This window comes from Chenopodium album, chromosome 11 (genome assembly GCF_948465745.1).
Source record: "Chenopodium album chromosome 11, dcCheAlbu1.1, whole genome shotgun sequence".
Taxonomy (NCBI): Eukaryota; Viridiplantae; Streptophyta; class Magnoliopsida; order Caryophyllales; family Amaranthaceae; genus Chenopodium; species Chenopodium album.
The window spans coordinates 29,401,795-29,428,020 of record NC_137844.1 but is presented as its reverse complement, the minus strand read 5'-3'; the positions used below and the strand labels follow the sequence as shown (position 1 = coordinate 29,428,020).

The following is a 26,226-nucleotide window of genomic DNA, read 5'->3' as shown; positions in this document are numbered from 1 at the left end:
CATACCTCCTTAGTTTTAAGCTTTGTTTCTTGTTCCGTTTATTTTCTTGTTAGCTTGCTTGTATTTTCTTTTTCCTTGGCTCTGCCTCTTTCGAATCAAAAAAAAAAAAAAAAAAAAAAAAAAAGAAAAAAAAACAATTTTCCGTTTTAGAATGACACAAGACTCAAGAGTAAAATAGGGATTATCATATCTCCAGTTCAGGGCTTCAACAAAATCGTAAAAAAACATCCTCCACCATAATCTTCATATCTGAACAATTCTTTACCTGAAATTGCTTAAAAATAAAACAAATCCCTACATCCATAGATCTACCGAAGAAAACTCAAGTTCCAAGCTACGAAATCAGGTCGCAGAATCCGGCGACCTGCGTCGCGACCACCGGCGAACTGAGTCGAGTCAGTGCCGTGTTCCGGTACGAACGAATAAGATCGCGATTCAGAGCAACGTACCGCGAACCTTGTAACGCTGTTCTACACCAGCTGATACAAAGTTTAACTACCACCATCTTCATCATCATATTCTTCTTTCTCAATTCTAGGGTTTCAGAGACGATCATCAATGGCGCAATCATCAGGAAAAGGAGGAGAGAGAGTAGGAGGAGGTGGACCGAGATTGATTGGGGATTATATGGTTGGGAAGCAAATCGGATCAGGTTCATTTTCTGTGGTTTGGCATGCTCGTCACAGAGTTCATGGTACAGAAGTTGCAATCAAAGAGATTTCAATGTCTAGATTAAACAAGAAGTTGCAGGAGTCACTCATGTCTGAGATTTTTATTCTTAAACAAATTAATCATCCTAATATTATTCGATTACTGGATATTATTGAGGTATGGCAACTTTTAAGTCATTCTCTTTGATGTTTGTTGTTTTCTCTTCAGCAATTGGTAAATTTGTTAATTTTTAAGTATTATTTTTGTTTTTTTGAGTTTGATTTTAGTTAATGTTATCCTCTAGTTTTGGACATTTCCACAATTTTGGAACATATTTTGTAAGCCCTTTTGGACTTGGGACATGTTCAGTAGCCGTTGGTTGAATGGATTACATTTTTTCTTTTCTAGCATAATTGATCTTGGGCACAAGGAATGTGAACTTCAGAGAGAATTTTTTTTTTTTTTTTTTTTTTTTTTTTTTTTTTTTTTTGTTGTTGTTGTTGCATGTTTGGTAAGCTTATTCTGGATGTTGAACATCTTAGTATGTTGATTGGCTTTTGTGGTCATCAAAATTGTTATCATTAAGCTTTAAGGATGGGATTAACAATGCTGTATATCGATTTTAGGAAGTGCTATGATGTTATTATTCTTCGTTTTCCCTTTTTTCATAAGCTCAACTTGCTCACAGTTCAAAATTTGTTCGTATCTTGCTAATTTGGGTTACTAATTGCTGTTTTACGAGGCCTTTCCTTCAATTGTTTTTAGCTGTTTGAAGATTTTGGAGCTTTGCTAACTAATTTTTTGACGGAGTTTTGGGAAGTGTTTCTCACTAGCTCTAAAGAGACGTGGGGCTCAAGTGTTCAATGTGTATGATTGTGGTTGACATAGATCTTATGAGTACTCGTCAAGTAGATTTATGTTACATTAGTTGCCCACAATTGTGCTTCTAATTAAGATTAGTAAAAACCTGGACCAGCTGGATACAAATATTAGAAACACCTACTATAGTTGTACCACAACAACCTTTATCCAGACTGCGACCAACACATCAATTCTGTTTTGCACTTTTGCGACACCATGACCATTCCTGTGATCACAGTTGAAGCAGTGTTTGTATTATGTTGGTTAACTTGTTGGAGGTGGTGGATATACTTATTTGTATTATGTTGGTTAACTTGGTTTTTTTTTTTTTTAAAATGTGAACTTATGATTTAATCATAATGGTGAACTAGAATATTTTTTGTAGCAACTTGCAGTCATAGGATAAAGCTTTTGATGGTGTCATTGATTGTTTTTGCTAGATTATCTGGCACGAGGATGTTGAAATGCAGTGTTCTAGAAATACAATAAGAATGGAAAGTTTTAGGGGTAGAGAAACCTTCTATGATTTGATGCTTAGTGTTTACGCATTTACTTATTGTAGCTCTTCTTGTACTCATGTTCTTTTGGCCAGAAGAGGTCTATTTTCAGAAATGTATGAATTTAAGTAATTGGTGTGGTGAGGTTTTAGAATGCATAAGATTGTGCATTCCTGATCTTAAAGGTTTTGATATAGAAATTAGGTTGAGTCTGTTGAGGTGAGGTCTATTACTGCATCAAAGATCACGGTCATGGCTCATACCGGCAGCATTTTTACTTGGAAAGAGCTGAGTAGCTTTTAGCCCTTAAAGAGTAAGGATAAAGAAAGTAATGGTCCTAGGAATAAGGGCTTTGTTTGCCAAAACCTCTATTGGGATAATCTGTCTGGTCAATTGGGTCAATAGCCCAAGTCAACCTCCTCTAGTGGTTTATACGAGGCACGCAAAACAGGCAAGGGTCAAAAGCAGGAGGAAACAATTTGCAACATGACAAAGTTAATTAAAGAGAAGTTATGTCTTTAAAGAGAAAGCAAGCTACTTTAACAATGTCTCTTGATGGTTTTTCTATTTTAGCTAAGTTAGTCACATGTATTCTCTAAGGCTTGAGTATAAGTATTGTAGTCAATCAATTAGTGAAATTATCCAGAAAATTAGAGTGAATACTTGATGAGATTTGTAGCCTAAAGCTGCGAAGAGACTCATAACCTCAAGTTCTGCTTATCCTCTTTAGTTTGTAGTTTGAATCCTTAATCAATTAAAAAGTACTCAAGCTTTATCTTAATTGTGTCTAAATTAGTAATTCGGGTGAGCGAAATCTGATACATAACATAATCCTAGGAAGTTGGAATAATCATGCAAAACAAATTACTTATATGCTTTAATCATGTAGCTTCTGGGTTGTTTTGCTAAAAACCTAATATTGTGTGCTGCAAGCTTTGTTATCAATGTTCTCTTTTACATAGTGAGGACAAACATGATTTGATAGTGATTTTTATGAATAAAAATGGGTTTATTCACGGAGACATGGTTGAATACCCTTTGATACCCCTTTTTATTCTCTTACCCCTTGTTTGGATCATGGTTCGAAAATGCGGTTTCGATTCTCATCACGGGAACGGTTGCAATGTCAAGGGAACCAGTACAATGCGTTGATCACGGACCATGTAACGGTTATTGTGATGCAAATTAATTTACAGATAGTAGAGGATTAGAGCCATCAATGAAGAGATATGGTAGAATAGTAAAGGATTAGAGCTATTAGTGTGGAGATCATTCACTATATCTTTGAATAGAAAGTAGCATTTGTGTGACACAATAGATGTAACTTTCAATAAGGGGTGATTTGGGGTTGGAATGTTTGATTCGGATAAAATCGCGGGTTTTTGTAACACCCCTTGTTGATACGGACAATCTTAGTTCCGTCAATTGAAAATCCTTACAAAACGATCCAACCAAGATGGCGTGGCCTTATTTTAACCCATGGTTTGGATACAAGGAAAAGGAGGGAAAAGAAGAAATAGAAAGGGTGGAGTAAACTATTCAGATACAATTGTTGGGTTGGGGGTGAGGAAATTGGAAGGAAACTTTTCCATTGATAATTAAGAATCAAATCTTTTCAACTTTGAAAAGTTTTATAAGGAACATAAAATGGAGGGAAAATAATCTAAACAATTAATTTTTTCTCTCTTCCACATCTATACTTTTTGTCTCCTCAATTCCCCTTCCTTTTCTCTCTATCCATCCCTTACACAATATTTGGATAACAATAGTAAAAGGAAAGAGGGGGGAAGGGAAAAGAGGGAAGGAAAAGGGAAGTAGGGAGGGGGGGATGAGGTGAACTTTCATTTTTCTTCCAAATCTCTTCAACAATGAAGGGATTTGGTTTATTAAAGGGGAGGGAAAACGGATCTTTCCAATTCCCTCCCCTTCCCTCCTTGAATTAAATATCCAAAATAAGGATGATGTATTCCTCCTCTTCTCTTCTCTTCCTTTCCCTCCATTTCTCTCTATCCAAACATAGTGTAAAAAAATACCAAACTTTTTCTGGAATTTGTGTTTCTTCGACTTTATTCCTTGTTGAATTTGGGAAATTTCTTCCGTTTTGTGGTTTGATTCTTCATCATAGCCAGTTCAATTTCTAATCTCGATTTTCATAGATTTCTGAAAGTTTAAATTCTGGATTTTTTCTTAATTTCTGGATCTTTACCGTAATTAATTGATCTGTTTCTGATTTTCACACCCTCAAATCTAACTCCGATTCATTTCAATTTTGGTTATTGATTTTTCCCCTACCGAAGAACAATTTCAATTCATTTGGTGGCGGATATAGCACCAAAAGTAGTTATGGCAATGGTTATTGTATGGAAATGGTTTAGATCATTCTGCCCCTTCCTTCCTCTTCTCTTTTATCCAAACAAGGGAGTTGATTCCCCCCTTCCCTCCCCTTACTTCCTGCAGTTGTGTCCAAACAAGCTGTTAAGGTTATTCAAAACCTAGATTCAAGTTGCGATATGATGCAAACAGGATTTTAAAATTTGATTTGATGGCATAACCATTGGTTCTTACTGGTGATTTATTCTTCACTTTCCTAAATTCATATTAATCCAAAAAAACTGTTGCACTTACTAAGAAAATGTTCCGGTGTTGCTGATCCAAAAAGAGATGGCTTAGGCTGTCTTTTAAATCTGTGTTGCGGTCCGTCCAATGAAACCAATTAAATCGTTAATGTAGTTACATTATATGTTTTTTTTCATGTTGCATATTGTTTGCTCGGATATATGCTGTAATGACGGTCTAAGTGGATGATGTTTAATTGTTTCTCCTTTCACTACTTCCTGTTGAGTATGTTATGTCTTGCTTTCTGAAGTTACTCTGAGTTGCTTTTTATTTATTTTCATTGCTCAACATTCCTAGTAGGTCCCTGGAAAGATACATCTTGTATTGGAATATTGCAGTGGAGGCGATCTTTTCATGCATATACAGTGCCATGGAAGAGTCCCGGAAGCCACTGCAAAGCAGTTCATGCTACAACTAGGTATATCCTAGACTGTTTAGTATTTAAGTTCTGGATGAATTTTCTGATTATGTAATTCTTACAGCGGCTGGTTTGAAGGTTCTCCGAGAAAATAATATCATTCATCGGGACTTGAAGCCGCAGGTATGTTGTTTTGGCATGTCTTAATTTTTCTTACGTATTAGAATTATGACGAGATACATGCTTGGTTTCTTATCTACTACAAAATTCTCTTTGAGGTCTGGTACTTAGGCTTGTGACTTATTGCATTAAATTCTTTTGAGGTTTATAGCAATTATAAACTTTTAAAAAACTTCTGTGGATTGTGAAAGTTTGATGCTTCTACTTGAAGTCAAATTCTTTGTGTTGTATTGATGAAATTTTAGATTTTAGTTCATGCAACTGTTAATATGATTATCTTGGACAGTTGATTTGATGACATGTTAATCTGATCAATACCAGATATTTGTCTTTTGGAATATGTGGAATTACTTTAAACTAAATTTATTAACCAACAGTTGTTTTCATTTGATTATTTTACATTCTGTGGCTTGAGCATCTATTTGACAGCTTGACTTGCCTGAATGTTTAATTCTACTCTTTGTGAACATTTCTAGCTCTAACAAAAAGAATTATAATCTCTTCAAAAGGTTAGGAAGGAAAATCTCATTTTTATTAGATGGAGGCTGCGAAGCTCGGACTCGGCCAACCACCCAGCCGTACTGGTGTCGACACGACGCGACCCGGGTGCGGACACGGAAACGGGGTTGGACCCTTGAGTGAAAAAGTGGACTCGTCAATCATGAACCCTAAATCTAAAATAGAAGGATAGATTCACCAAACCAAGAGCTGTGTTTGTATTTTTACAAGTGAGGGGTAAATGGTCAAGACTCTTTTGCAAATCATTAAATGAGATGGCAGATACTGCATAAAGAAATTAGAGGATGATGCATTGATGCTGGGGAGATCGGAGGTTGTCATTGGTGCTGATGCTGTTAGCATAATAATCATGCCCTTTGTGTGATATGGGAGAATATAGGTCGTTAATATTCCGCAAGTACATTCCAAAGAAAACCACTAAACCAAGTAAAGCAAAGGCTCATCTCAACTAGGGGAGTAGGGGTATATATCCACTATGATCAACTAATTTGAAAGACTTTAGAGTTCAACTTCACAATACACATGCAAGCATCAATTGTAATGACCCTACCCAACTAATATCCTTTGGTCCTCCTGGATTTAGGCTATGCAATAGATTCACAAAACCTACCTCTCACTAACCATTCTAGGCAAATGAGATTCCAATGAAGAACTGGCTAAAAAAATTGCAATGCAAATGCTCTCATTCTCATATCGTACACATGCATATGCACTGCATGAATCAACATATGTAGGTGATGTGGATCCTAAAAATGCTCCTGAGCTCTAAAAATATCAAGTTATTTATCAGCAAATCGGAAGAAAAGACGATGCAGCAAATTCAAGCCAAGCTACAGGTGCTGCACACACATCCTAGGCATGTGCTAATGCTACTTGGTGATGCTTGTTCGTGCATCATCCCTGATCATTGGTAGTTGTTATTGCTCACCACTACACTTGGGTATTTTTCTTCTCGTTGCTGCAACGTCACTCTTGACGTAGCTCATTACTGATTGACATTACCTTAACTTCTTGCTACCAGTTGTCATGGTGTACCACTGTTCTTCAATTTCGTACAGCAAACCAGCTAATTTTGATTATTTGTGGTAAGGCATTTGAGGAGTTAAAGAAAGGTGGGAAGGCCTTACAGGTGTTAGCAGTAGGTCACCTCCCTTCCTTTTGCTGATTCTTTTGTTCCCTTTATTCTATTTTCAACTTTTTTTTTTTTTTTTTTATCATCTATGCTAATAATTGATTAGTTAGTAATTTAATAGTTCAGTAGTCATTTTAATTGCTTTGTCTCTTGGTTTTAAAAAGCGCGAGGCGCACCGAGGCGCAAAGGTTCCCTTGAGCCTAGGCGTGAGGCGCAAAGTGGAGGCGCGCGCCTCTTGGATACGAGGTGCACCTTAAGTGCCCAAAACCTTATAAATCACTTCTATAGCAAGATATAAGCCTTAAATATTCAAAATAACATATTATAAATGCATAAATTAACAAAGAAACTACAAGATACCCCTAAAAGGCGCTAATGGCATGAAACTCTTTAACTAAAAAGCAAATCACACTTTCAACATAAAAAGTAAATAAAGTAGAAAGAAAAGCAAACATAGTAGGTCTTCAAGCTTGTTATATGGCATACTAAGACACTAGTAATCCATCTCCTCATCTGATGAATCATCATACACATCCTCCTCTTCTTGATAAGCCTCATCTCCACTAACATCCTCTTCCATCTCATCATCATAATTCTCATTATCATCATCATCTATCACAATTTTACGACGTGGTTTAGAAGTGGAGCCATTAGCAATTCCCTTTCCTTTGTCAACTTTTGATGCTCCTCGAAAGTTTCATTAGCTCCGGAGGCTTTACTAACCGTACTCCTAGTCAAGTCTTCCCCCTCAAATACAAAATCATTCTCCTCCTCCTCCTCCTCCTTTTCTTCCATTCTTCCTAGTAGCCACTCATTGCTGTCATCAATTTCATTTAAGACAATGGGATCAATAGTGTCTTTCCTCTTGTAACGCCGTTGCAATGCTCGATTATACTTGACATAAACCATGTCATTTAATCGACTTTGTGCCAATCGATTCCTCTTTTTAGAATGAAGCTGTAAAAATAGAATAATATAAGCTATATAATGTAATAAAATAAAAACATATTCGGTAAATCAATAAAAGTGAAGGTATAAACCTCCGGAAAAACACCCCAATTTCTTTCACAACCTGTAGCACTACAAGTGAGGCTAAGAATTTTGATGGCAAACTTTTGGAGATTAGGAGTTGTTGCACCATAAGCCGACCATCAATCCGCCGGAGATTTGGTCTTCCTTTGCCTAATTGCCATTGTACGACCAAAGAGATCGGTAGAATTCTTAAATTCATCCAACTCTGCAAGTATTTTATCTTGAGTTTCCACATCCGGAACTAGCCTTTTAACACAATCATACAAACCTTTCAAAACTTCCTCACAATGTACATTAACGGAATGATCATAATAAAGTTCCGGATTTAGATAAAAACCCGCTGCATGCAAAGGATGATGAAGTTACTATCCCACCTTTTATCAATAATCTCAAATACCTTAATGTAGTTCTCTTCTCTTAATTTAAAAGTCTTCGCTATAGCCTCTTTAGCTCTATCCATGGCTTCATAAATGTATCCCATTTGAGGCTTTTTCTCCCCATTAACAAGTCTAAGCACCTTAACAAGGGGACTTGTTAGCTTAAGAGCATACACCACATTCTTCCAAAAGCTTGCTTGCAAAATATAGGTTGCAATTCTCTTTCCTCCCGCTTCCTTTTACCACTTGGGAGCACTCCATTCTTTAGAGGATATCATCTTTCTCAAGTTGCCTTTTTGCTTATGAAATTGAGCTAGTGTAATGAAAGATGTTGCAAACCTAGTAATTGATGGCTTATGCAAATTTCTTTGTTGTGTGAACTTCCTCATCAAGTTCACGAGAGAGGTATGACTATAAATATGGCCATTGATGAACATGCACTTCTTTAGTACATTCAAAACTCTTGGTAGTTTGCCAATGTCTTCTAACATCAACTCAATACAATGAGCAGAAGGAGTCTAATTAAGATGAAGTCTCTTAGCTTCAAGTTTTTTCCTACGATTCACAAAAAGGAAAAAAAAAAGTATTAAATAAAAACTCACAAAGCAAAACAATTAGTAAAATTTAATTGAACATATCATAAGAGTGACAAGACTATTTACTAATTCATACCATGACATAATTGGATGCATTGTCCATCACCACTTGAACAACATTTTCCTAATCCAATTTCATCCACCATCTTATCTAGAAGTTTATACAATAAGTCCGCATCTTTCACAACATCTGAAACATCTAAGGATCTTATGAACACGGAACCCTTAGGAGAATTGACAAGGAAGTTTATAATATCCTTTTGGATAACCGAATCACGCCATCCATCGGATAAAAATTGAACAACCTTTACTTGCCCACTCTTTCTTGTTCTCCTCTACTTGCATCTCAACATCTTTCACTTCTTTGTTCAAGATAGGAACTCTAAGCTCATACATACTGGTGGTTTTAAGGCCAATAGCTTCAATCATTGCTCCAAAGCTATCATAGGTAGCCGCATTGAGTGGAATTCCCGCATCATAAAACCACTTACCAATTGTCCTACAAGTTTTCTCCCTTAACTCCTTATCACAAGCACCAAAAGTTCCTTTCCTTTCCTTCCTAGCTTGCATTACTTCTTTAGGAGTTAAAGTGATAAACATATCCAAAGGACCTTTGTGCCTAGGTTTTTTAACAACTTTTTCACGTTTTGTGACAATATCTTCCTCTTCTTCATCAACATCATCTGTTTCAAGTTGGCATGCGCGACATCATTTGACTTTCCACTTTTGTTTGTGCTTTGTTTAGCATAAAAGTCTTAACTTCCTCCCTCACATGTTCGGGACATTTAGGACATTTAGTGACATTTCTAAAGCAACCAACTAAGTGCTGTTTTAAACGATTTGCCCCACCCTTTGTCACTTTACCACAAAACTAAAATGCCAATTAACTCTATTATTAGGTTCCGGTTTTCCATATTTTCTAGCCTAGTCAGGATCGGATGATCCAGTGGAAGGAAGGGACTCTTCATTCATGTTCCTAGAATCAGAAAACAGTAGGGCCCCGTTCACTTCACCTTTTTTTAACTGAAATCATTTTTACTGAACTGAAATTATTTCTATTGAACTGAAATTATTTTTGCTGAAATTCAATTATTTTTATTTAACTAAAATTAATTTTACTGAACTGAAATTATTTTTGCTGACTGGAATTATTTTTACTGATTTTCTATTATATTTCTTCAGTTTGCTAAGTTTTACTGAACTGAAATTATTTTTACAGAAGTGAAATCATTATTTTTGCTAAACTTAACTTATTTTTACTGAACTGAACTTAATTTTACTAAATTGAAATTATTTTTACTTAATATTATTTTTTTAAGGTGAAGTGAACAGGGCCTAAGAATATAAATATCAATAGAGAAAAACAAGAAAGAAAAAAACTGAAAAACAGAGAAAGTAGAAATTGGAAAGAAGAAAAAAAACAGAAGATATAATCCGAAAACAGTAATAAGATAAATACAAGTATGGTAAATAGAAAAAATAAAATAAAAAATTAAACAAACAGAACCCAGAAAAAAATAAAAAATCGACCTATACAGACTACAGAGAACACGAAAAGCAGTAGAAAAAACGAAAAAAATTAAAAAGAACAACAAACTAACCTCGTTTTCGGCGAGATCCACCAAAGCTCGGTTGTTTCCGGCGAGAGTCGGCTAGTTTCTGGCAAGAACCGGCTGAGACCCAAAGAGAATCGGCTAGTTTCCGGTGGCTAGGGTTTTAGTTTTCAAAAGATTTGTTTTCTCTCTCTTTGTTTTCTTCTATTAAAGCCTGGTTTTTTTTTTTTTTTTTTAAATAATTTAAAGCAACACGTGTCTCAAGGCGCCTCAAAGCATCAAAGCGGCGCCTCAAGGAAAGCTCTGAAGCGCGCGCCTTCTAGACTTCACCACGCTACAGTGAGACGTTCTGGAGGTCGCCTCGCGCCTCAAGTGCGCCTAGGCGCGCATTTTAAAATAAGCTTTGTCTTACACCATATCATGTGAGCTACATGTAAGAGATTTTCCAGCTCCCATGAAGTTCTACTTTCATAGAATACAACTGATCAAATAGGTCCTTTTAATAAGCTAAAAACTATCATGGAAAATAAGAAACTTCATAAAACACAATCTTAGACTTTTTTTTTATGTAATTGAATCTCAAGAAAAATATTACTGTCCACTGCTGTTAAAGAAAGAATGAAATGACAAATTACGTCGTTCGGGAGTTGGCCGACAATTCGTTCTCAAACGACTTGGACTTCTATGTTAGGATGGGGCATAAAATTTATCACTACAACTCTTTATCGTACATGTCCTCCGTTCCTCATATATTACACCATGGAGGGACTATGCAATATTTTTAATAGTGAGAAAAAGGGAAGAGAGAGATGGAAAAAATACAAACTTGCCTGAGTATTAACTAGTAAGGGTATATTAGGTTTTGCAGTGTGAAAGGCGTTATTTGTTTTCTAAAATTGGTATATGGTGCAATTTATGTAAAATTCCTTAAAATGTAAAAGGTTAATGTTTAAGGAACGGAGGAAGTATATAAATTTGTATGCTACAAGAGTAGCATATGCTTGTCCATGAAGTTAGATTTCTTTGGTGTATTCTATCTTTTCTCTTCTGGTGTTGATTGGTGTTATGGCCGGGAAATTCAGTGCGCTAGATTCCAAGAAGATTTATACAAACTGATAAAAATTGTCCTTATGGTTTGTCCTTGCTGTATGGTGGTGATGTCTTGCTTTCCATGTTGACAATGTTGGTTTTTCACTTATGGTGGTGTAATTATGATAGGCAAATAGATGAGCTTACCTTGATTTTTGAGGCTCTCGCTCAATTACTGGAGGTGGTAATATGAAATCAATTAGTTTAAATCATTGTCTCTTTCAGCATAGTTTCCCTTCGTCATGATTTGGTTTCTTGGAGGTTTTTTTAGTCATTTTAATACTATACTATTAAATTGTGGTTTTATTTTAAAATGTATTGTAAGGTTTACAGTAACATACCATAAATTGTTGTAACTATTAGGTTCATATGAAAATTTGAAGTTTTGTTGGCAAAAAGGCAAAATCATGCTCATAGTGCTATTACTGTTTGTCATTTGGCCTGCAAACTAGTGACGTATTGTGCCATTTCTGATTTTCTTGTGTAATTTTGTCAGTATTTAATACCATGTGAGGCTTTTCCTTTTAAATAGATAATATTTTGAGTTGCTGACATTTCTATATCTACTCTTTGTTCACAGAATCTGCTTCTCTCCACCAATGACAATAGCCCAATTTTGAAGATTGCAGATTTTGGATTTGCTAGGTAAATTAGTAATTTTTGAAGTCACGAGTTTCCGATTCTAATTTTTGTTTTCTATGAGGAATTTTTTTTTTTTTTTTAAAAAAAAAAAAAAAATCTATGGTGTTATTTAAAATTCTTCCTTGCTTACGTACTTCAGCATTGCAAATTTCCTTTTTTTTTTTTTTTTTTTCCACATGTCCTCCCATTAGACATTTTTTTTCACATGTCTGTCTGTGAATTGGGCTCATTGAAATTTTGAATAACCTGGAATTATTCTATGGTTTTACCTCTCTATTTATGTGGGTGTTCAATCATGCATGGTGCGTGTGTACATAGGACAATTTAACGTAAGAAAGGTTACCTGTTTGGTTATCCTGCGTATATATGATTTACAATAAAGTGTTAATGGCCCAATAATATTTTGGTGCCAATTCTTGTTTTCTATGTCTGAGTTGGCTATTATTTGCTCTTCATCATGACTAAACATAGTAGTGTGATTTGACTTCTACTTTCAAATGGGGTTTAATTGCCTGAATGATCAACATTTTTAGTTAAAAAAAAAGATTTCTTTCAAGTTCTGGAAGACAGGTTTGTGTAGATTAATTCTCAACTAGAGGAAAATTTTTAATTAACCAGTACACGAGTCAAACTTTATGGCAGGAGGTCATGATCCTGATGACTTCTTAAGCCTCATTCCCAAGTAAAGTTTGCTACATGACAAAAATTCAAGAGTATATTGGTCAAACCATTACACTACATGTTGAATTGTTGATTATCTTTGGTGTTATTTTTGTAGATTGTACTAAAAATAAAGATGAAATGTGAATCAATATAAAAGTGTGGGGATTATAGTGGGTCATGATCCTGGTGGTCCTTGAAAATTAAGACCTGAACCCTTATCAATCTATGAAATTTCAAGTTTTGTACAATGAATGTCTGTCACTCACTCAGAGCTATGATTTAGAGATTTGAGAGAGTTGATTGAGGTACTAGGATTATGTTTTATAAATCTCTTATTTGGGACTTACCAGGTTAAATCTTAAGAGATTGGACATGGATGGTAACTTATGCAGTAATCATCAAGTTTCACTTTCAGCCTAAGGGCCTGTTCGCTTAATTTCAGCTCCAATAAGTTCAGTTCCTAATTTCCTTCTCTCATAAACAATTCAGTTAAGCTCCAATTAGTTCAGCTCAGTTCAGTAAATCAGAATAGGCCCTAAGTTCATTAAATGTCCCAAAAATCCCTAATATTAGTTGGGTTGAAGTGGGTAAAGGGTCAAATCTGAAGACCCAATGTCAATATGCTATCCCTAAACAAATAAGTACTCCGTTAATATATGTACGTATGGACTTATAGTCGTGCAATAGGATGTAATATTGCCATTACAAGATACCTTGATAAAGACACAACTCAAAAGGCTTAAAAGTTGTTGGCAACTTAATTAAAATAACGCAAATTTTGACACGTACAATGTTAAAAGTTTCTAATATCCAATTAACACAATACAACAAATTCTACATTTTTTTAAATTTTTACTTCCAGTAGCACCTTAGTTTTGAAAAACGCAAGGCGCACGACGAAGGCACACGCCTTTTGGATACGACGTAACCTTACATGCCATAACCCTTAAAAATCACTTCTAGGGCAAGATATAAGCCTTATATACTGTAAAATAACATATTATAATGCGAAAAAGGGAACCCCAAGATACCACTAAAGACAGTGCAAAGTGGCATAAAAGTCTTGGAACTAAGAGAAAAACTAACATAGTAGTGCCTCAAACTTTTATTATTTGGCATAATAAGACATTAGTAATCTATCTCATTATTCTCGTATGCATCCTTGTTTGGCGTAGGAAACAGGTTGAAACACAATCAAATCACAAGTTACGAGAGTCACAATAGTGTAATTTTTTGTTAATTTTGAATTGAGATTAAAAACAAACTAGAACAAATTAATACAAACTAACTTGACAAAATTAAGGATGAGTAAGACAAATAAAAGCGCTAGGGGAAACGAGGATCCAAGCATGGTAATCAATCATTCAAACGACAGTGATTATTATGATCATCACACAAAGGAAAACATGACAACATACAATTCCTAGCTAAACTAGCTCACATCCATGATTAAGTATGTTGGGCAAATTATATTATTACCTAGTTCACTTATGTGGAGCTAATTCTGATATAATTCATTGGATTAAATAGCGTGCTAAATTTACGGCAAAGACATAAAACTCATTACCCAACATCACACGGTATAGAAAATCAATAATTTATCATCACAATTTGAAATTAATCAACACTATGCTCTTCTCCCCCTCCCTAGCTAAAAACCTAGCATAGGAAAGGGAAAAAAGACATAAAAGATGTGAATAAGCTAATTACAAACACAACATAGCTAAACATGATTAAGAATGATTGAGCAAAAAACAAGTGTTAACAAGGAATTAAAATAAGCAAAACTAGCAAAACATAAGGAAATAAGATGACCAAAACAAATAAAATAGAGTAGGAAGAAGAGATTACTAAATCAAAGTGCTTAAATTAAATTACTAAAGGAATTGAAGGAGCTAAAATGATGTTTTTGATCTTTCTGCGCCTTTTCTCTCTAAAATCAGATAATTTGGCTAATTACATTAATAATGGGTATATATGCCCCCTCTATAATCTCCCAAATTAAGGCTAATATGGCTTTGAAAATGTGAAGGATTTTGGAGTTTCATTCATCAAGGGTATTTACCCCGTAGGCGGCGGCCGCTCATTGGGGTGGAGCGAATGGTCCTAGAGGTCTTCAACGGCTCCGCATCTAAGTGAGGAATGGCCACTCCTTTTTGGTCCAAAATGCTAAAATTGATTAAATGGATGGAGCGGCTGCTCCTCCACTGTTTAGCTTTAACTTGAATTCTCCCTCCTCTCTAACGCATTTTGGACTTTAAGCAATGCCTCAGGGCCATGAAGTGACATCCATCCTTGAGGATCCTAGGACAAGAATTTATACACATTTGTAAGCAAAGATGGGAGGGGAGCAAGATTAGAGCTAAATCTAGCATTTAAATGTCCAAAATCATGTAATTATAACCAAATACCAAGAAGAGGAAGGAGATCAAGAAAATAGCCCAAAACTACAAGAAAAGGGAATAAAGAAAGTGAGAAAATTGCATCTCATCATCAATAATCCTCACTATGATCAAATATTAAAATTGCGCGTGGTTTAGGAGCAGAGCTACTAAACCAACCCCCCCCCCCCCCCCCTCTTTTTTTATCGACTCTTGATGCTCATGTAGGTGGCAATTTAGACCTGACCCGACCCGAATGACCTGACCCGACCCGAATGACCTGACCCATGACCCGAAATTGACCCGAAAATAGTGACCCGAAATTGACCCAAAACCCGAATCAACCCGACTCGACCAATACCCGACCCGAAGTGGAATTGACCCGACCTTGACCCGAAACTCGAGATGACCCGAGACCTGAAACGACCCGACCTGAAGTTAACCCGATACCCAAAGTGACCCAACCTTTAACTTGAATTAATTGACCCAAATAGACTCGAAACCCAAAGTGACCCGAACCAAAATTATCTTATACCTTAAATGACCAGAACTTATTTAAGCTAAAGATTTGACCTTAGCAAACCAAAATAGAAAAAAATTGCAATCAAACTGACTTAATTTTTTTTTATTAATTTGTAATGTGTAACAGTGTAAGTAATTTACAGATTTTGAGCATTACTTTTCTCGATTTTTTCGGCCTTTTATTCCTATAAGTTATAAAAAATGAGTAAAAAGATTGAAATTTAATGACTATTCTACGGAGTTTGTTCATAAGATTAAAAAAATTAACTAAAGCTCGAAATAAAAGTCACAATTCTCACAAGTCTAGAAAAAAAAATAAGACAATAATAATGCGTACATAACATAATGTTCAATACCAAATGAAATTACAAAATAATCTAAAGTCAAACAATTACTGTATTCCATTAAACAAGTAGCTTTAATAAATATAATGAGTTTCTCGTCAAAAAATAAATAAATATATATACAGAGTTGAGTTTAACCCAATGCATCGGCCCGAATATGACCCGAAAATTGGACCCGAAGATTGACCCGACCCGAACTTGACCTGAAACCCGACCCGACCCGATTATCAGTTGACCCGAAATTTACCCGAAACCCGAAATGACCCGACTCCGAACTTGACCCGATAATTTTTTTACCCGAACTTGACCCGACCCATACTCGACCCAAATGACCCATTTGCCGGGTCTAGGTGGCATAGGAAGGTTCATAACTTTGGTGGCCTTACATACTCCTCTGTAAGTCAAGTCCTTACCATCAAATACATAATCATCCTCATTATCATCTTTCATTTAAGTATGGGATCAATAGTGTTTTTCCTCTTGTGTCATTGTTGCAAAGCTCGATTATACTTGCCATAAACCATGTCATTTAATCTAATTTGTGCCAATTGGTTCCTCTTCTTAGACTGAAGTTGTAAAAAATTAAAATTAAAATTTATGTAATGTTATGAAATAAAATGATATTGTTAAGTAATAAAAGTGAATTGCTAGTCCGTTCGTAAGTACTTAATTACTAACCTATTGAAAAACACCCCAATTTCATTCACGGCCCATAGCTCTACAAGTGAGGCTAATAGGTGTGCGCCTTTCCCAGCCTCTCGTTGAAGCTCAGAGGTCTTAAGGCGCACTTTTTAGCATAATTCTCACTGAGAATCAAACATTAAGTCAAAATGACATGCCTATAGGTACCGGTATATTTATACTTGATTAAAATTAGCTTAAAAAAAATGAACAAAGTATATAAAAGGCTTATAATGTGATGAATTTGGTATGTGAAATGACTAGTGTCCATGGAGGTTTTTTTAGGAGAAGTTGGATACTCCCTCAGTGTTTTTTTTAAGTGTTACACTTACTAAATGCGACCGTGTTTTTTAAAGTATTACACTTCCTTTTTGGTAAAAAGCTACATTTTAATATTATATATCTCTCTTATCGTGCTCCCCACCCAAACCCATTACTACTTTTTTTTAATTATTTCTTTCCTCTCACATTCATTAATTTTCAATAAACTATTATAACCCCAATATCTTTCTTTTAAAATTTTTTAATACTCCAAGTATTCCACTTGCATCTTATTTCATTCAAGTCAATTAAATAAATTGCCTACAAATGTCTACTGGTCAAAGTGTAACTCTTTAAAAAACACAGAGGGAATATATGTATTCACTTCTTAAAATGAGATATGTTATCTAAAAAGGGGTTTTTGCCTATGCTCTAATATTTATAGCTTATTTCATTTTACCAATTCTTATATGCAATTGTTTGCTAACCACCGTTTGATTAGATGTCATTAGCTATCTAGCATCCTAACTATGTTTTTGTCCATTGCTACAAAAAAGGACGAGGAAACCCTTCTCTCTCTCTCTCTCAATTAAAAAGGGGTGCTGGGTAGTTGGTTGGTGTCATAAGGTGAAAGTTGCTAGTGCCAAACGCCAACTTTACATTTTTTAAGGAAAGAGGGGATGGATATCTTGTTTGGGTAATAGAGTCACAAACTTGCAAGAATGTTTATGGTGTCTTCTAGGTGGTTGGCTCATCAATATGCTTTGTTGTTATTTTAGCTATTGAGAACTAAGTTACACCTGTGCTAGAAGCACAGGCTATGTCAAACACATTTTATCCTCTTATTCTGGTATGAGGATGACTCTCCATTTTTGTTAGATCTCTTCAACCTAGAGGGCTTGCAGAAACATTGTGTGGCTCTCCTCTTTACATGGCTCCTGAAATAATGCAACTTCAGAAATATGATGCGAAGGTAATTGTGTGTTTTATGATTTTATTTGTAGATTTTATTTCGCAAATTATACACGCTACATCCAACACTTGTTAATCCTGAGTTGTATTCACAGGCAGATCTCTGGAGTGTGGGTACAATCGTGTATCAACTTGTGACTGGAAAAACTCCTTTCAATGGAAGCAATCAAATGCAGGTGGGAATGGTATTTTTGGTTACCTACAGTGGTTACACATTTGATGATATCATTGAATTTGTAATATTTTTGGCCCTTATCTCAAGAGCTGATGGTGACCTTCCATCTTTCCTTTTTACAGCTGCTCCAAAACATTATCAGAGCCACGGAACTGTGTTTTCCTTCAGATATGAAAGATCTAAGTTCAGAATTTGTAGATTTGTGTCAGAAATTGCTGCGACGTAATCCTGGTAAAATTTTATCATAACAAAAAAAAGTATCATGTCTCAAATGTCAAAACATCCCTAAAATTATAAACAAATATGAATATATGATATAGATACTGCAAAATAGAGAAGGCAGGTGTTCAATAAGTTGTTTACATTAGCAGAAACATTTAGTGCTCGGACTTTCTTTATAGCCTCAGGGAAGGGAACGGACACAGCTGTTCAACTGGCGAAACCACTTTCTCAGTATAACAAAAGCATTAAGCAACCATGTATTTTAGACGTTGATTTTATATTAAAGCCCTGAATTTAAAAATTGACCATCAGAAGGCAAAAATAGAGAAAATTTAGGGCTTTTAATTCCTAGAGGGAGGCCATTGAAAGAAGTTAACAAGGGAATTAGAAACACAACTAAGATACGACTTGGAAATGCAAAAGGGGGGGAGGGGTTGTCTATTCTTAAACAAAAGTGGGTGGAAAAATACCTTTCAAATGGATCTTAAATCATTGTTTTTATCTTCAAAATTTATTGCTTGTTTGTAGTTAGTGAAAGAGAGGGAGGAGGTGAGAAGTACTCAGCCTTATGATTTTAGAAGAAATGGTTGATATTGCTCATAAATATTGTTGAATAAAGAATGTTTATGTTACTGTGTTTACGTTGTGCCTTAACTCAGACTGGTAGTTTTTTGTCTTGCTATTAAATACTCCTTTACTTGCATGAAATAATTATTACACTGCTTCTGCATAGAATCCTAGGCTGTCTTCAGTAATGCCCCTGTGTTAGGTTCCAAAATTAGGCCCCTATAAAACTTTTAAAGGACAATTTTTAAGACTATTTAATTTACATAACTTCTTGACTGTTGAAATTGACATGAAATTTGGCAAATGCGTTGTTTTTGCTAAAAGTAAGACGTTTAATTCAGTCAATTAAGGATATAATTTACTAGAGATTTGTAGGTGAGATAATCAAGGGAGTCTAAGGTTTTCAGGAAATTTAAATGATTTTTTTTTTTTTTTTTTTTTTTTTTTTTTTTTTTTTTTAAAAAAAAAAAAATTGAATAATAAAGAAGTTTTTGGGAGGAGAATGTGTAAAGTTTTAAATCTCAGCAAATTAGAGGCGTTGAAGTCCTTCAAATTAAAATTTATCTGCTTTTATCAACAGTAGTGAAGAGATGAAGGTTTTTGTTTTTTTCTCCGGCAATTGTTCTATGAATCCTAATAAACCGCCCTATACGCAAGCCTACCGTAGAATAATTTTTGCCCTAAAGTTGTGCTGATTTGTTGACTCTCCTCTTCTCTTACTATGTATATGAATTTTCCTATGTCCATGATCACGTATGAGATACAAATATACTTGCTTTGTTTCTTAATATAATTGCATCATATTGACCATGCACAATTTCATTGCACTATTAAAAATCTTTATTTAAATTTCAATAATAAAATTATATAAAAATACCTCCTCCATTTATATTTAGTTGACACGTTTTTTTAATCATGTTTGAAACCACACAAGTTTAATCTTCAATTATCAACAAGTAAAAGGTTATAAAAAGTTGATATCATAAAATATACATTGAGACGATTTTAACAAGATCCCACTTGACTACAATTAACCATAATTATGCATCACAAAAGCTAGTCAAAGTGAGAGTGAGGGATAGCTCAAGTGGTTAGAGTTCCCCTCGCGGTTCCAATAGATCTTGGGATCAATTCTCATCATCTGTCCTTGTGGTTTTCTAATAAACACCAAAAAAAAAAAAAAAAAAAAAGCTAGGTAAAGTTGAGGTTGTGAATAGTGTCAAATATCAAAACGTGTCATCTAAAAAAAATTGAAGGAAGTAGACCCAACAATAATGAAAATAATGATAGTTATTGTTGTATATTAGTATATTACAGAGTAGTATTTAAACATGGTCAAAATTAATATGTTACTCTCTTGTGTAGCATTATTGATTATTGAAAGCACTCCAAGATGTGTATTTATGAAAGTCAAAATTAGTCTGCTGTTGAAGCAGAACTATCTAATAGGCTTTATCTGATCTTTGTCGTTGTATCTGCAGTTGAACGACTAACGTTTGATGAGTTTTTCAACCACCCTTTTCTTTATCAGAAGCAAAAGAATGAAATATCTGGGTAAAATCGGAATTTTAGAAAAGAATTTAATATTCTTCCTTTAATTCTGTAATGGATCTGTTATGCTTGTCATTTAATTGTTTATCTGTTATCTGTAGGAGTGAGATATCAGTGAGAAGAGTAGATCACTTGAAAAATAGTGTGGGAAGTTCACCAGATGATTGTTTGCCATTTCTTTTGGATGATGATTGTAGTGGCCCTGATGGAAGCCCATCTTTTCCTGGGAGAAGATCATCAATTAAGTCTACTTGTGGGTTTTCCGTTGATTCTAGAAAACAAGTAGTGTCTAGCACTATCAGGCATGTTGATCATTCTTCTAGACAAAGCAATACCCAACATAAGTTGCAAATCAATGGTTTTAGGATAGATAGCAGTAAACAAGAGAATATACAGATTGAACATCCTCCTTTTTTCATGGAGAAAAAACGGGTGAACTCTCATTCAAGAGGTACTAAGATTTTATTAAATGATACACCTATGGATTAAATAAAAACTTTCTCTCTTATTAAATCATTATCTGAATTTTTTTATTAATTTGGCAGCTTTGGAATCTTTGGAGTTTACTGATCAAGATTATGTCCTGGTGTCTGGACCACCTTCAGATGTTTCAACCTCATCTGCTAGTATGTCAAAACCAAGTCTGGCTCCAATCAAATCTGAACTCCCCAATACCACATCTTTAGGTATTAGCTCAAGACTTAGTGCCCCAGTGCCAATTGTTGGTCCGTCAGTCAGGTACCCGTCCTTCATTGACACCAATGATAACCAGTCTTCAGTCCCTCCTGTGTCCTCACAGGGATCCATGGATGGAGAAGATGGTTTGGAGCAGCCATCTGGTGATTCCGTCACAAGGCTTAAGTCGCTGCAGGAGTGTGCAGCTAGTGTCAAGGAACTGGTTACTGAGATGGTATTTTTTTCAAGTCTTCACCCAAATTATAATTTTCTTAGGGCACTTTAATGTTATAACGCTGTGTTTGTTCTGTGTATTTTTTCAGATTGAGGCTGGTAGAGTTCTTGAAGCATTTTCTATTCAGCTTGTCATTTTAGCAGTTTGGAAGCAAGCACTGCATATTTGCCATACGCAGGCTGTCTCGTCCACTGAAGACAGTCCTCCTGACATTGCAAAGTCCAGAGGTAGCATTAAAAAGATCTATAATCCAGATTTTCAAGACTCTCTTGATGTTGTCTGTTCTCAAGTACTTGAAGATGCCTCTGATGTAATCAAGAGGGAGTTCTTTAGTGAAGTAGAGCATGCTGAAGAACTGTCAAAGTTTGTAGAGCCAGGTAATTACCAATTTGCTCATTCATACTGCTAGTAATTAATCTGACAATTAATAAATGAATGGCTATAAAGATCGTGTAATCAACCTGTTGTCTTTTTTGTCATTGGCACCATCATCAATTAAGTAGATTAGTATCTATTTTCTTTCCAATACACACAGGAGAAAAGGGGATTTGTAATTCTACTGCAGGCTGATGAAATAATTTTATCATCCCAAACACAGGCTGCTGCCTCTAGCCAATAATGCTACACACTTACATGTAGCAGTCTAGCAAAAGACACTAAGGAAATACTAGAAGTTAATTGGCGAATTAAGTCAATAAAGACTATTTGATTTTGAAACTTAATTATATTGATAGCAAACAAGCATGAATGAGATTTATCGACTAAAAAGGAAAAAAAAAAAAGTCCTGCAAAAGCGCCCACCTCTGTTATTGCTCAACAAGGATCATTTACGTGCAATTAGAATCATACTGTTCCATTAATTGAGTTTTGAACTTTGACATTTCTGGTTCCTACTATTCACTGGATTGGGCACATGTGCTTGCAGGAAGTGTAGAATTGCCTGATGCCATGGAAACAATTTATCAATCTGCTCTTGCACTTGGAAGACATGGTGCAGTAAGTTTCCTTGCCTTGTTTTAACCAACCACCGTAACCCTTGATTAAATGTATAAATTATGTAAATTCTACCAAAAAAAAAAAAAAAAAAAAAAAAACCCTCTATGATCCTCTTGAAATAGTTTGGAGGCATGTACCCGCTTAGTTCAATAAAATGCTTTTATGGCTGACAGAATGAAAAGCTGGTTGGGAGACTGAGCTCCACAAGATTAGTAGGCATCAAAGAGCTGATAATTTTTCACGTGTTAAAATATTCCTCGTTACTTATTTTCTAAATTGTGAAGTAGCTTTTTACAGTATCCTGCCTTCTGTTTCTCCTACTAATTTCCCCTTTGCATAATTTTACAATACAGACTACATTATGGGCTTTTCAAATAGTACATGATAACAGCTCAAAAATTCCTAGGTATACCATAGAAAGGAGCCACCCTATGTCATAGTACTTTACATTATGGCCTTTTCAAATAGTACAGATAACAGCTCAAATATTCCTAGGTATACCATAGAAAGGAGCCACCCTAATATGTCATAGTACTTGATATGTACGCCAGTGTTTTGTTCTATACACATTCATTTCCAATTGTGGCATGCATCATGACCCAAGTTTCTTTATAGAATCGGGAAACGAGGTATTTATTACACATCGAGATAATTCAGATAATGAATACTTCCTCCATTCTCTTCTAATTGCAACGTTGGACATTTCGCGCTTGCCAATGCATGTCCTACACCATTGTTATATTTTAGTTTATATTTTAAAATACTAATTATTTTTTTATTTTTTATTTTTTTTTATGAAACAAAAAACTAATATTTTGAAAATATATATCAAGAAAATATAACAAGATCCCACATGACTATTTTGCTTAATATATAAATCACAAAAGATGGCCTAAAGAGTGTGAATTGTTGAAAAAGTCCAACATTGTGGTTGAAAGGGATCAGAAAAGCTATGTATTAGAATCCCTATTGAATTTTAATTACTTTTGTTTAGGAAATTTTGCATATAACCACCTTTTAAATCTTGTTCTTTTGCGAAAAGCCACCTTTAAAAAAAAATGTTGTGAAAGACCACCAATTTTTAAAAATTTGTTGCAACTTACAACTTCCTAGTGCTGGAAAGTGGATATTTGACCATGTTCCCGGACGTTGACCCTGTGAGGTGCGTGGCGCGTGGCACGTGACGTTTAATGAACCCTAATCCCCGTCCTTTTTCCTTCTTTCTCTTTCTTTCGATTTCCCTGTTCATCTCCTCTGTTTCTATTTCTTTCTCTTTCTTCTTCTTCTGTTCCATCCTCCATTGTTGATTGCTGCCACTTCTTCCAAGTGGTAAGTTTTGTTAGGAATTATTGTTAGGAATCCTAATTATTTTTTATTGCTGCTGCTTTTTCCACCAACCAAGAGTCACCCACCACCCAAAATCCCCTCTCACAGGTCGCCCACCATCCACAATTCCCCACCTCAAACTAATAACTATATACAAATCCCCAAAATCACCCTTTAACCACCCTACCCACCCACCTACCTACTTAACTACCTCAGTAGCAAAATCCACCCACCTAGCTAACCCAACCGTAAAAGACACCCTAACCAATCGCCAAAGTAGCTACCTACACCACCACCACCACCACCACCACAACCACCACCTCGAAAAACCATCCTATTACAACCCACCCATTATAAAGCCAACCCACTTCCCTTGAAAAACCCCTAATCTAAGTGGTGATTTGACGAGGGAGAAAAAGCGCGACGCCGACTTGACAAGTGAGAAGGGGCGGTGACTTGACAAGGAAGGGAAGGGAAGGGAAACAGAGGAGGAGAAGAGGGAAATCAGAATATAAATTGTCATTTGGGGGAGAATTAGGGTGCATTAGGGGGGAAATCGAAAGATAAAATGTCATCAAGGGGAAATCAAAAGAGAGAAAATGTCTTGTGCTACGCACGTGACTAGATTAACGCGGAAGAAGTGGTCAACATCTTGTTTCCGACAATTGGTGGCAAGTTGCAACAAAATTTCTAAAATTGGTGGTATTTAACAACATTTTTTTAAAAGGTGATTTTTTCGCAAAAAAAAGGTTTAAAAGGTGCAAAATTTCTTTTTATTTATAAATTTTTGGGGTAGTTGAAATTATTGCAAGTTAAAGGGAATTTGAATTACTTCATCCATTCCAGAAATATTGCCCCATGTTGACTTGCACACTAATCACAGACTCTCTTTGACCATATAGGCATGCATTGTGATTTATACGCAAAGAAAATATAGCTATGTAAGATCTTCCTAGACTCGTCCGATTTATAATTTTTATATATCAACTTTTTATAATTTTTACATGATGATATTAATGGTCAATTAAAGTTGTACGTTGGCAAGTGTAAAACTTTCATGGTGTAATATTTGTGATAGAGGAAGTATTATGTTTTTCTACATAACCTCCCGATGTAAGACGAGTTTTAAACATTAGGTTTAGACTAAGTAATAAGTATAATTCCTAGGGGCTGCTCTTCATTCGTTCAGGTACTGAACATGGAGAGTATATGTCAATTAACATGTTCGGGAAACTTAAACGTTTTTAAGAATCTAGTACCGACCATTAAAAAGTAAATATGTATTGTCATCTTGTAAATGGTTATTTGATTGACCGTGATAAATTGCTAGGTCCTGTGTTGAAAAAGTACAGAGCCTTAGCTATTTGTGTTTTTTATTTGCTTCCTTCTATGTATATAGGAATCTGCATGCTAGGGAGCTTGTGCTAATTTTGTCGCCTTTATTACAGATAAAAATAGTCTCTCTTTCTTAGTAAAGACCAACTCAGTTATCGTAAATAGTTTTCTCAATATCAAGGGAGTCCTAGCCTTTTTTGTAACTACGTGATTAATGGTTGGCAGGTCGATGAGCTAATGGGAGACGTGGAAAGTGCAGTGTCATCGTATAACAAAGCTGTGCGCTTGTTGATCTTTCTTCTTGTGGAAGCACCGTCTTTAATATTGAATCCTCCTTTCTCTCTCACTAATTCAGACCGCTTTAGGCTTCGCAATTACATTAACATCTTGAATGATAGGCAAGGCATTTCTAGGTCTCGAAGGATGGCCCTTCTTAAACCTGAATGTCCACCTTAAACAAGGGGATGCTTCTAACATGGTGGCCAACGGTTCACCCTATTCTTGGTGTATATAATTTGTTTGTATGTACAGCTACATTCTTTTGGGTGTCTGTTGGGAGTAGATTGAAGTAGATATGTAGCTTTGATTTTCTGTTGTATGTGTTCCACCAGATTCTCATTCATTAAGGGTTAAATAGAGGTAGTGAATTTAAGTCACCGTACAAATGCATCTTGTCTATTTTGTAATAATAAATGGATAAACATTAGTTTCATAACCCACTACCAAATCAGGACTACTAAATTTTTGAAGGTCAAAATGTATCGGAAACCTCCAAAAGGTGTTATAAAAATTCTGTTTGTTAATATGGATATCAATTTTAATAGAAAATGACTATTTAAGGAAAACATATTATAAGGAAAATACATATGAGAAAAATAATTACGAAAAAGGAAAATTCTACATTATAACCCTTTGGTTTTACGGTTTTTTTTATTTTTTATTTTTTTTTACGTTGTGCCCGTGTCTTTGATAGTTACACATTGTAACTCTCAGGTATAATTGGTAACCATACGAGTGACCTTGTCATTTTTTCCGCTCCTACATCGTTTTCATCACCGTTAGTGGCCCAATTCACCACTAATTAATTTTTTTTGTTGATTAAGAATCCAAATTGAGCTTAGATTTGACAAAATAAAAAAAAACATAAATGCCTTGTTTTGCATATTAAGAGATATCTCGATTTGTGTGTAATTATATTTTAGGAGTGGAAATTGTTC

At 35.2% G+C, this 26,226-nt stretch overlaps 1 protein-coding gene and 1 pseudogene across 3 annotated transcripts; one reads left to right on the top strand and one right to left on the bottom strand.

The window, feature by feature from the left end:
* On the top strand, positions 1 to 25,724 carry LOC145567513 (serine/threonine-protein kinase ATG1c-like). 3 transcript variants are annotated; one of them, XM_081626811.1, is made up of 14 exons: positions 1 to 828; positions 4,926 to 5,043; positions 5,108 to 5,166; positions 12,042 to 12,106; positions 17,835 to 17,928; positions 18,023 to 18,103; positions 18,225 to 18,333; positions 20,373 to 20,445; positions 20,544 to 20,893; positions 20,988 to 21,128; positions 21,222 to 21,352; positions 21,441 to 21,729; positions 22,278 to 22,348; positions 25,235 to 25,724. In XM_081626811.1, the coding sequence occupies exons 1-14, from the start codon at positions 559 to 561 to the stop codon at positions 25,463 to 25,465; spliced, it is 2,082 nt and encodes a 693-aa protein (XP_081482937.1). In that variant the 5' UTR covers positions 1 to 558; the 3' UTR covers positions 25,466 to 25,724. The 3 variants fall into 3 exon arrangements, with proteins under 3 accessions (XP_081482937.1, XP_081482936.1, XP_081482938.1); XM_081626810.1 differs by having other exon boundaries at positions 20,988 to 21,352; XM_081626812.1 differs by having other exon boundaries at positions 688 to 828; positions 4,923 to 5,043; positions 20,988 to 21,352.
* On the bottom strand, positions 7,430 to 9,389 carry LOC145568010 (uncharacterized; annotated as a pseudogene).
* Positions 25,725 to 26,226: the final 502 nt, after the last annotated feature.

Bases quoted from the DNA above. Each gene is read 5' to 3' on its own strand.
- LOC145567513 (XM_081626810.1), top strand. From the start codon at position 559: ATGGCGCAATCATCAGGAAAAGGAGGAGAGAGAGTAGGAGGAGGTGGA. The intron at 829-4,925 runs GTATGGCAACTT...CATTCCTAGTAG, and splicing joins GATTACTGGATATTATTGAG to GTCCCTGGAAAGATACATCT. The intron at 18,334-20,372 runs GTAAAATTTTAT...TTGTATCTGCAG, and splicing joins ATTGCTGCGACGTAATCCTG to TTGAACGACTAACGTTTGAT.